The 13,052-nt window shown below is 35.5% G+C and overlaps 1 protein-coding gene across 1 annotated transcript in view; it reads right to left on the bottom strand.

Moving 5' to 3' along the window:
- The window catches only part of mrtfba (myocardin related transcription factor Ba), a 36,212-nt gene that overhangs the window by 14,527 nt on the left and 8,633 nt on the right, over positions 1-13,052 (bottom strand). Inside the window, 2 exon segments of the mRNA XM_048170328.1 lie at positions 702-767; positions 7,442-7,656. Coding sequence (XP_048026285.1) covers positions 702-767; positions 7,442-7,577 — 202 coding nt within the window. The 5' untranslated portion in view covers positions 7,578-7,656.

Here is a 13,052-nt window from a genome sequence, read left to right as displayed (position 1 = left end):
GCACCAACTGATTTCCTCTCTTAAACACACAAAAACATGAATGCTCCTTCACACGACTTAAAGCATGGCAATATTTATGTGGAAACCATGAAAGTTTAAAAGAAATCTTTTATCAATCTTGCTGAATAAAACTATTCATTTCTTTTGAAAAGAAAATATTACCAACCCTTAACTTTTGAACAGTAGTGCACATTCAAAATTTGATCAGAAGTAACACTTTTAAATAATTTTAAATAAAGTGAAAAAAAATTCACATTTAAGGTCCAGATTTACTTCAAGCGAAATTGAAGAACGAACTTGTGTGACGTTATTTCGAACAAAATTAGGCCAAAACAAAGTTCGTTTAGTATTCATTTCGGGAGCAGCTTGCTAAAGTGAACTTTCCACTATCAAAATTTTAGGTTTTGCCTCTTAAAAGTGGTCATGAGTGCCTCTTACTTTTAACCCCCTCCCCTCCAGTCAGTATGTAACACCCACTTTTCACAATCCAATTAATTCATGATGGATAAAATTCCACCATACATTTTTTTCTGATGATAAAGAAAAAATGGGTTGCAAAATGGCATTTCAGGATGTTTTTACATATTTGGTTAAAGAAGTAATGTTTAGTAGCAGTTTTCATAAAAGGGTAAATATGAATCATCTTTGTCTCTTCTATGCTGGCATAGGCAGCAGTATTAGATGGCAGGGACTGTACTCACGTGGCATGATGCCCTGATCAACGAGCTGCTCGCGGGTGCGTCTCTGCTGTAGTCTCAGCTGGAGAACTGTTGGAAAGAAGCAGAGGCAGTGTTATGTTCTTGACCCAACCCCTAGAACAGGCTTGTCGACACTACACACAGAATGGGACTTCTCCACATGATTAGCACACCTACACACCAACATAGACAACAAAGGGAAATCTAACCTTTAGCACAACTGAAATCACACACATTTCCTCTCTAGAATTACATAAGAGTCACCATTTAAAAAAAAAAAAAAAAACTAGACGTTCTTCCTGCTACCAAAACAACAGGCTCTTGATCGACCCTTTTTGAAGGGTGCTGTTTGGAAGACTTCCTGGGAAAATTCTCAAGACATTTTTCTTTGTCCTCTTGGCTGAGCCTCCCGGATTTACTTGGCTGATTATAAAAACAACTCAAATTGGTCAGAAAGGCAACATGATAACATCTGACATTTATCAAAAATCATGAGCACCATTAGCTGGGATTTTAAAAATGTATGTCAGCCGGTGCAATACAGCTGCACGACACACATGCCAATAGCATGATACAATTTTAGTCAAAGATTAAACAATTTTTTCTTGTTGTTGTTAAAGTTCAGTTCTTGTAGCTCAACATGGTAGTAGCACATACATTATCCATACTGATAAAATATTTGCTTTAAGTCTGCCAGTGTCAAATTCATAAACGTAAAATTTATGTTCTGCATGTCAAACTGAAGGAACAGAGAGATTAAGTCTGTCTGAAAAACAATTTTTTCACCCACTATGAGTCAGTTAACTGGTAACAAGTTCAGCTGAGGTCGAGCAAACGAAACTCTGGAGAGTGCTGAAGACACATAATTGGTAATCTACCGTTTTCACTATGAATCTGTGCACTTAAAGCTTAAGTGTGCAATTTCTGCACCACTTGTGACACCAAAGTGAACTGTATAAACACTAACAGTGACTGCATTAATAGTCTGTATGACTGAGAAATTGACACGTCAGCTTTGAGAAGAAGATAAAATGTTCCATGAAGGAGATAATAATGGGGCCTTCAGCATTCCTGATGCCCTGACTACACTTGGTTCACAGAAGAAAAAATCGTTTAGATCTCCTTGACTGCACAACATAACATTGTAGCATTTTGGGTTGGGTTGTTCCATAAGATGAGCAAAATGTCTTACATCATCCTGGTAATGTAAAAAATCTTTGAAAGGATCTGAAAGAGTGTTGAGATCATACTGTCTTGAGTTTCAGATCCCTTCAAAGATTTGAGTCTGTTCAAACATGGCAAACAAAGTGACTTAGTGGTTTCAAAACAGCTGTAATGAACAGAGTACTACATAATAATAGCTATAAATAAATGAATTGCGTTATATTACTTTATAATAATAGTTATATATTCACTACCATTCAAATGTTTGGGGTCAGTAAGATTTTGTTTTTGTTTTTTTCAAAAGAAATTAATTCTTTTATTTACCAAGACCACATTAAGTTGATCAAAAGTGATTGTAAAGACATTTGTGATCCCTTAACACAAAACCAGTTGCACGGGTATATTTGTAGCAATACAACACAATGTATGGGTCAAAATTATCGATTTTTCTTTTATGCCAAAAATCATTAGGATATGAAGTAAAGATCATGTTCCATGAAGATATTTTATAAATTTCCTACCATAAATATATCAAAAATGTATTTTTGTGAGTGGATATGCATTGCTAAGGACTTCATTTGGACAACTTTAAAAGGGATTTTCTCAATATTTAGATTTTTTTGCACCCTCTGATTCCAGATTTTAAAATATTTGTATCTTGGCCAAATATTGTCCTATCCATACATCATTGTCCAACAATACATATTGTCAAACCATACATCAATGGAAAGCTTATTTATTCAGCTTTCAGATGATGTATAATTCTCAATTTCAAAAAATTGACAATTATGACCGGTTTTGTGGTCCAGGGTCACATTTATAATTTTAAAAAAGATTTCTATTTCAAATAAACGCTGTTCTTTTGAACAAAATCCTGGAAAAAATCCACAAAAATATTAATCAGCACAAATGTTTTCAACAAAGATAATAATAAAAAACGTTTCTTGGACACCAAATCAGCATATTACAACGATTTTTGAAGGATCATGTGACACTGAAGACTGGATACAGCTAGTGAAAATTCAGCTTTGCCATCAAAGAAATAAATTACATTTTATAATATATAGCTTTTACTGTATTTTTGATCAAATGAATGCAGCTTAGGTTAGAATAAGAGACTTCTTTTAAAAACAAAACAAAATCTTACCAACCCCAAAAGTTCGAAATGTAATGTAATATAATTTATAAAAAATGAAAATAAAACTAATAATCCTGATATTGATATTTTTGGTGTTTAATCAGTGTACTGTTTTTTACCCGATAGACAGTTTTCAGCCTCTTTACATTCATTCCTTACTACAGAATCAGACATTCAGACAGACATCTTGGGTTGTCGCATCACATCTAATGCTGTGTTTTGAGCATTCCACCATCTGTTTTTAAGACGGTGTCAAGTGAAAAATGATTAATCTCGAGACTCCTGCATTCTGTTCCATTCAGCAATTCATCTTACATAAACAACCACCATGAAATGCATCCAATCATGCTGAGGTGAACCTGAAACCAGCCAAAATAGACTTCCTTAAGACCTAACTAGACAATTTTGAAAATAAGTAGCTTTATACATCCTTATCATGCCAATCTATGCCGGATCTACTGCTCAGATGTAGATGACATTATCTAGAACAATCTCTGACTTTCCTGTTGTGCATCTGATGGGCATTCTCAACCTTGATTATCCACAGAGAAATGCACATTAGCTCTCTCATTAACAGAGAGATAATTCTAGCTTTCTTTTTCCTAATGCCATCAAACTAATTTCCATTAGACCTAAGCAAGCTTAATCAACAAAGCATCAGGAAGCCAATAAAAGCTATTCAAAATCAACTAAACCTATATGCCCTCAGCGACAGGATGATATCCACCTCTCAGAGTCGAGCAGCAAGCCGCAGAACCTGATATGATGTTTCCTCTGCAGGTGTTGTGAGTCTCCAGTCCTAAGCAGGCCATGCCGTCTGCCCGTCCTGCCGTACGCTCAGAGTATCTCAGCGTGGGCTCCTGACAGCACCAGAGCTTTGTGAAAAAAGCACAAGGACTTCGTTCTTCAGGACTCTCCATTCACTGTTAGTAGTTCCAGTGAAACTGGGGCTCCCTCAGAGGACACAACATCTCTGCTCCAGCAGCAGACAGAAAGGAGGGAGCAGAAAGACCAGGCAAAATTTAACCCCTCCCTGCCACTGAAAGTTCATATCTAGATCATTAAAAAGTGCACAACAATTAACTTTCTCCGTAAGGACAAATAGATCATGAATACTTTATTTATAAGATTTGAAAGCAGCAAAAAACAATTGGCTCTCAGCTGAAATAACCCTCGTCTTCATCAACATTGTAAACTTCTTGTTTGACAGACAGCCAGAGGATGAGTAACTGACACGGGCCATGCTCTGCCAAAGTCGTTTACATTTCCACTCGCTGTGACGGTGTGACCTCAGCATAGCTAGAGACCTAGAGGAGCAGCCCTCACAGAGCTGCGAGCCACCGCATACACACAGCGCTGTCCTGTGACCTTTCACATGTCAATCAAATGTCTGCACTCAAACTAAGAGGCAAAGAAATGTCAAGATTCTGGAGGCTGCTTCTGTGCAAGGAGGACTGATGGTGACAGAATGGAAAAAGAGCTTCTCTTTTTCAACAGGTACAGAAATAAAACATTATATAATCACCTGGAAATAGAGACAAAACTAATCAGGATGTGGCATGAATTGAACTAGGCAGCAAAGTCAGAGTGCCAAAATGAAATAGCTGAATTTATGCAGCCTGTGATTACAACCGGGGAATGAATACCATTTCAGAACATGGGCAACTTTTAAATCTCAAAATAAGAAGAAAAAAAAGAGACTAATGATGAACATTTAGCCAAGAGGGACATCTAAATCAGATATCTTGATTTAGATCCTGATTTCGTTGGCCGACAAACAACATCTTAGTACAACTCTGTACTGCTTAAAGACAAATTCTCACAAGCCTGCCATTTCCCAGCATCTGATGTGTCAAGTATAAAGCAGGCTTCAGATACTGATTTGTCTGAGCTGTAGGTAAACAAACATCTTCACCACCTGTTTTTATTTTGACATTATGGCTGATAAAAGGCTGATATTAAAGGGTTAGTTCACCCAAAAATAACATTTCTAGCATTAATTACTCACTCTCATGTCGTTCCAAACCCGTAAGACCTTTGTTCATCTTCGGAACACAAATTAAGATATTTTTGGATGAAATCCAAGGGTATCCACACATAGGCAGCAACGTCATTGAAAACATGGTTAAAATAGTTCATGTGACTACAGTGCTTCAACCTCAATTTTATGAACCGACGAGAATACTTTTTGTGCGCATAAACAAAACAAAAATAATGAGTTTGTTGAACAATTTGAACCACTGTCATACGTAGTGAACTCAGTGCAGGCTTCCTTGTTTACGTCCAAATGCCAACTCAGTATTGGCTGAAGCTGAATACGTGAGCAGCACGACGCATGCATGTGATGCTGACACAGAATCCGGCCAATAATGAGCCGGCGATCGGATGTAAACAAGGAAGCCTGCACTGAGTTCACTATGAATGACAATGGTTCAAATTGTTGAACAAAGTCATTATTTTTGTTTTGTTTTTGCGCACAAAAACTATTCTCGTCGCTTCATAACATTAAGGTTGAACCACTGTAATAACGTTGACTATTTTAACCAACTACCTTTCTGGATGTCAAAAAGTGCAATGACGTTGCTGCCTATGTGTGGATCAGATACCCTCGGATTTAATCAAAAATATGTTCTGAAGATAAACAAAGGTCTTATAGGTTGGAACAACATGAGAGTGAGTAATTAATAACAGAAATTTCATTTTTGGGTGAATTAACCCTTTAAAATGCTATACTATTTTGTCTAAATATACACTACTGTTTAAAAGTTTGGGGTCTTTTTTATTCCACAAGGATGCATTAAATTGATCAAATATGACAGTAAAGCCATTTATAATGTTACAAAAGTAATATTACCAAATAAATAAATAATATAAAATATAATATAAAACAGCTATTTTGAATTGCAGATCAAATAAATGCAGATTTGGTGAGAACAAGAGACGCATTTCAAAAAAATTAAAAAAATCTTATGGACCCCAAACCTCTGAACAAGTGTTGGTTTTACAAGTGAATTTAAGCATGGAAAACACTATAATCCAGTGTTTCTCAATTAGTGTGCTGTGGCAGGTTGTCAAGTGTGGAAAATTACCAAATGCCAAAAATAAAATAAAATAAAATAATTTAAGCTTGATTTTCATAAAATGTTACTTTATTGTGTTCCTACCTGACTTGAGCTCAAGTTTCACATTAAATGTGAGTACTACTTTTAATAGAATATCCCAACAGTTCTGTTGTTTTAGTGCATAGTGGTATGCCGTGTTTTTTTTTTTTTAAGGTGCCGTAGAACGTCTTTTCAAAAGATGTAATATAAGTCTAAGGTGTCCCCTGAATGTGTCTGTGAAGTTTCAGCTCAAAATACCCCATAGATTTTTTTAAATTATTTTTTTTAACTGCCTATTTTGTGGCATCATTAACTATACACCGATTCAGGCTGCGCGGCCCCTTTAAATCTCTCGCTCCCTGCCCTCCGCCGAGCTCTCGACTATAAGTGCAGTTATACAGTGCATAAACAAAGTTCACACAGCTAATATAACCCTCAAATGGATCTTTACAAGATGTTCGTCATGCATGCTGCATGCAGGGATCGGATCATGTGAGTATAGTATTTATTTGGATGTTTACATTTAATTCTGAATGAGTTTGATGGTGCTGTGGCTAAAGCTAAGTGTTTAAAAATGAAAATAGCGACGGCTCTTGTCTCCGCGAATACAGTAATAAACGATGGTAACTTTAACCACATTTAACAGTACATTAGCAACATGCTAACGAAACATTTAGAAAGACAATTTACAAATATCACTAAAAATATCATGTAATCATGGATCATGTCAGTTATTATTGCTCCAACTGCCATTTTTCGCTGTTGTTCCTGCTTGCTTACCTAGTCTGATGATTCAGCTGTGCACATCCAGATGTTAATACTGGCTTGTGTAATGCCTTGAATATGAGCTGGCAATGCAAATATTGGGGGCGTACATACTAATGATCCCGACTGTTACGTAACAGTCGGTGTTATGTTGAGATTTGCCTGTTTTCTGGAGGTCTTTTAAACAAATGAGATTTATATAAGAAGGAGGAAGCTATGGTGTTTGAGACTCACTGTATGTCTTTTCCATGTACTGAACTCTTGTTATTCAGCTATGCCGAGGTAAATTCAATTTTTGATTCTAGGGCACCTTTAACTTATCAAAACTGTGCCGTGGAAAGAAAAAGGTTGGGAAACACTGCTATAATGAACAGTCTGAAAATGGATTTTTATTTTGAGGTTTAAGAAAGGATTACATTTAACAGTGTTATTAAAGGGGTCATATGATGCTATTTTAAAAGTTAATTATTTTGATTATTGGGTGTAATAGGTTAACATGCTTTAATGTTAAAAAAGAAAAACGCCCCAACCATAATCACGAGCTTCAGCATTCAAACACACAGCAAGTGACTTACCATTTTTGCGCTCGTTGAGAGGGGGCAGCCTCTGGTTGGGGTGCAGGGTTAGTTCACCCATCTCATGGATTACAGCCTCACTTTGTGGGCTGGGTGCCAACAAACCCTCAATCCCAGCATCCCCCTGGTCCTCCATGTCTCCTCAATGAGGAGTCAAAGAGTCTCGCTGGAGATCAGCAGAAGATGCGGTCACAGGAAGCTCCTCACTTCAGTTTCTGCAAAAGACAAAGACAGTATATATTCAGGTGACGAAAAAGGTGAACAGCAAAAAATTAATAAAGTTGGTCCAATGATTGCAGGCTGTGTATTAGTAATACTTGAAAACATAATTGAAATGGAGCTTTTGGGAATGATGTAATAGGTCAAGGATGTGGTAGGGTCTGTAATATCACTTTAGCCATACGAAACAACCAAAAACACAGAGGATGTGTTGAATCTGTGGCATATACAGTTTCTCCTGTTGCACATCTATCAAAGTGCTAACAAATAATAAAAATGAGCCTCTCCACAGACGGTGAATGAATAGACGTTGTGTTTGCTAGCCTATCATTACTTCAACTTTACATCATCCCAGTGGTTTAGACGTGAAACCAGTAAAAACATAAACAGAGTGCTCACCATGGTGCTGTAAAATGCCAGAATACCTAGAGACCACATCAGCACAAACCACAATCATTCATTCCCATGAAACATCCGACATTCAAAACCTCCTGTCACATGGGAATTGAGAGGCTAATTTTTATGCTGCTAATTTAACAAACAAAAATTTTAGTGGCAGATTAATTCAGCAACTGATCTTAAACATAAAATGCAGGAATATTTCCGCACAAGGGGACAGTGATGGATTTTGTTTAGCAAACAACTCTATTTTGCCAATGAGGGATTTGGTTTTCTAGCTGTCATCTGTAAAAAAAAATAAAAAAAATAAAACATCAGATTCAGCTTCCAAAATATATATATACACACACTGCCCTCCAAAAGTTTGGAAACGCCCTAGAAAAGTGGGGTTTTGGACAATATTGGCATGAATCCTTTTTAATTTGTGATAATTTTGCACTGATAAGAAACAACATTTTATTACATAAACAGTATACACATAGAAAAAACTTAAATTTTCACCATTAGCAGCATTCTGACCTAAACTGAGTTCTGATTGGTTCACTGTATTCTAAACGTAATTGGCAATCAATTGTTGAAGCTATTAAGGTGTGCTGACCCAAAAATCTTTTACAAACCTGGGCCAAGTTTAAACCAGTAACCAGGCATCACAGCTGGCAAAGGGGCATGTCTGCCTTTGACATGTATATATTGCCATTATTATGCAATCAAAATGAAAATTATTATTGCTGGTCTTCAATGATAATGTGAAGTTACTTTAATGTATTTTCACCAAAAAATTATAAGGATTTATGCTGATATCGTCCAAAACCACACTTTGCCAGAGGTGTTTCCAAACTTTTGGAGGGCATTGTATATATATATATTATATATATATATATATATATATATATATATATATATATATATATATATATATATATATATATATATACCCAACCTGTACTTTTTCTCTTCCTGTAGTTTTCCAAATACAACCTCCATTAAAAAAAAAACAAACAAACAAAAAAAAAACCTTATAAATAAAAATTGTAAATAATTGTCCCTTTCAGCTGCCTATAAGATCTGATCCAGCTTTTCAAAGGGAATAGCAGGTTTTATAGGAATGCCAGCTGTTTTTACTGGGTTATCAATGACTCAGGCCATTTACACAAAAATGTATTGAGTAAAACATTGTGGGACATGCGGTCACTGAACTAATAAAGTTTCAAAGGCATGTTTGAACATGGAGACGGATAATATTGGAAGAAAACTGCATGGCCTGATATAACCTCTGAGTAAAGAGAACATTAGCATACTTATCAACCAGTCCTTCATTTTTTTTTATTCTGCGATCGCTGAATACAATAGCAAATCAACAATGTTGTATTTTTTTTTGTTGTTCCTGCATAATTTGCCATTTAAAGGTATAATAATTACAAAGAGTGTCATAATAGTACTACCTAAAGTTAGAATGACACGTTAGAGTGATAAAGAAACATGCATGAGTGAGAAAGTAAAGTGTGGGACATGATGTTTTAAAGAGGGTTATTACCCAACAAGCCAAGAAAAAGAATACACACAGAAAGCCACCTGCAGTCCCGAGCTGAGTTCTCTGTCGCGGCTTACTGCATTTAAATGGTCAAATACACATAAGTACAAGTATATTTATGTGTATATGGTTAAATACACGGTCAAATACAAGTATATTTATATAAGTATATCCTAACTGTTAACCAAATAACAGAAAAAAGGAGAAACTCACTCACTGCTATAAACTGAATAATAGCAGTTTAAATAAGGATCATGCATATTTAAAGCATACAGTGAAGACTTTTTTTTTGTTTGTTTTTAATTTAATTTTTCAAATTCTGTAGTATTTTGTATCTGAATACAACTACCTATTTGAAAAACGTAAAGCGTCTCTGTTCTTTTTAATAACAAAAAACATTTTTGCATTAGCAAAGCCCTCCATATGACAAAACTGGATGTTACCCATATGAATAAAAATAAAATACACAGCACAATGAGTAATAATGACCCAAACCAAGATAACCAATCAAGGATCTGAACATGACGTACTACAAACAAACACTCACACACAAAAAAAGCGTGCAGATGCAATACTACCAGGCCATGCCTCAGTGCATTCTTACATAACACACCAGCAAATGTCATCTACTCGTCCTCTTCATTTCTGAATTTCTCACACTCTGTAATATCTTTTGGTTGATAGACAACACAATACACAAATTGATTATGTTTTGAATGGCAGTGTGCCAACATTCAGCACACTGTATGTGTAATGAAGTCTGCTATTAGTCCTTGATAGTGACTGTTGCTAGGATACAACAGCCTCCCACACAAATAAACTCAAGCTGTTGTCATTCTCTCTCTCTCTCTCTCTCTCTCTCTCTCTCTCTCTCTCTGCAGCTCTTTAGTGAACACTCATATAGGACAGGGTCAAATCTAAACTACACTAAAAAGTTTTAGCATGTATTTTGTATATATTCATGTATAAATACAAGCATAAAAAACACTTGTAACACTTTTGACAAAGGAAATGTTTCTATTTAATGTATTTAAACTTAATTTGTTTTATTAAACAAATTAAGATGAAAAAAAAAATCACATTATTGTGACAGATGAGTAAAGTATTGAAAGACTAAAAATGGCTTCATTATTTGAAAATATGTAAAAGGTATAAAATACCTGTATAATACATAGTGCAAATACCAACATTTTCAACCTTTTCATAATGTTCGGTCAAAATACAGTATTTGCTGTATATTTGCTCTCAAATTGCAATCTTTTTTTCAGAGAAACAATCCATTTGACCAAACAGCCCTCATTATCAAACAGATTTAAAATGTTTAATTTTGCATATCAATATTCAGAATGATGCTTAATAGTAATTACAGTGAAATCACAAAAACGGATAGTGTTTTTGTACCTTGTCATACATTTACCCATTTCGTATAATTTAAAATAATTTGGACAAACTAAACTATAATGATAATCTCTAATTTATTAGCTATTTTACCATCAAAATCTTAACTTGATGTTCATTTGTAATGTCATACTAAATATTGTTTTATGTGTAGTTACTTATTTTGAAATAAATAGAATATAGATTTTTTTTAATGAGCATATGATGTAATGCACATGTGAGTATTTGCACACAGGGTCTACAATTAAGACTTGCCAAGTGCTAAATGCAAGTAAAAATTGGTGTTGGCGAGTATATGAAATGGTGTCAATCGTGTGTGCAAACATTGCGCCCGGAAATCCCCGTCTCAGACAGCTAGAGAATACTGAATTGAGCTCTCTTTCACAGTCTCTTGGACTTAAGACATATTCAAACAAAACTGTCAAAATGCCAAAAAGTTAGTTTTAGGCACTGTTTGTATATAATTAGCTCAATCTGTGGCATATCCACTGCCACAAGCAATGGTGATGCAACACAAAGCAACAAGCTGACCATTGTGGGATTACAAATTTGTTCTATGTTATATTTAGGTTCCAATGTAATAGTATATGAACTGAAAACTTTATGTATATTGTGGCAAGGCAGGCAGACCAGGTGTCTGAGACACTAACCTTTTGTCTCATGCATTTCCTGACCATGTGGCATGACCAGCTCAAGATACAGCTGTGCTTTTGTCTCTATGATAATGTAAAGGTATAGGTGATACTGCCAGACTGATTGGATTAGCACCTATGCATTTGAATGACACATTTATGCTGATTAGATCATGGCTGGGAAATGTAGGCAATGATCTGATTCCTGTACTGCATTTGCATCCTTTGTTTAGATTGTCCACACCCCTACTCTATGTATCCCTCCCCCTTGAATGTATATGAACTACCAAGTCACTGCCTTAGTTAGATTTTGGATGACCACAGCGACGCACAGCGTGTTTCTCAATAAAGAGTAACTTCTGCTTCAAGAGATCCCAAAGTCTCCTGGTCTATGCTTCTGAGATTTCCAACACCATGAACCGTGAACTTGCCATGGCAAAATTTACCTCTACAATTTAAATTGATGTTAATAAAACATAGGGCTTATGTTTGTGTGTATTAAAATGTAAAATAAAAATTTAAAAAAATTTATTTATTTAAAAATATCAGTATATTCTTCAGTAATAATAAAAACATTTTGGTTATGAAACCGTACAAAAGCATGAACGTTACTGATGTGGACTACTGTAGCAAAGAAAAACATTCAAACAGCCCACATCTGGCATACACCACATTAAAAATGTGGTACAGTGATCTATGAGATACAAATACATCTCTCTACTCTAAAGACAGTTACAATAACAATGTATATCTTACATAAGAATAGAGCTCAGGGCTGTGCTGCTTCTGTGGTCTGTTGTTTCTGGCAAGCCACTCTGTTAAAGCTCATGGCTAAACCATTTCCCATACTGCCCTCAAACCACATACACATCACACTATACCAGTGAATGGCAAGCTATCTGTCAAAATTGATTCAGTAAAGTTATCAAACAGCAATTATCATGGCTACGAATTAAGGGTGTAGTAGTTCACCCAAAAGACTAGCAAACACTAGTGTTAATGTTAACTAAAGCTAAAACATCAGAAATAAATATTTTATTTCGTTGAAATAAATTGAATATTAAAGGATTAGTCCACTTTTAAATACACTTTTCCTGATAAATTTACTCACCCCCATGTCATCCAAGATGTTCATCTCTTTCTTTCGTCAGTCGAAAAGAAATGAAGGTTTTTGAGGAAAACATTCCAGGATTATTCTCCTTACAGTGGATTTCAATGGCTACCAACAGATTGAAGGTCAAAATTACAGTTTCAGTGCAGCTTCAAGGGCTTTAAACGATACCAGATGAGTAATAAGGGTCTTATTTGGTGAATCGATAGGTCATTTTCGAAAAAAATACAACCGTTTATGCTTTATAAACAAAATATCGCCTTGAACGTACTTTCCGCTTCCGCATTCTTCATAACGCTTACGCTGAATGTCCTACACCTT

The sequence above is a fragment of the Megalobrama amblycephala genome, linkage group LG20, assembly GCF_018812025.1.
Source record: "Megalobrama amblycephala isolate DHTTF-2021 linkage group LG20, ASM1881202v1, whole genome shotgun sequence".
NCBI lineage: Eukaryota > Metazoa > Chordata > Actinopteri > Cypriniformes > Xenocyprididae > Megalobrama > Megalobrama amblycephala.
This window is presented reverse-complemented; position numbering and strand designations above follow the sequence as displayed.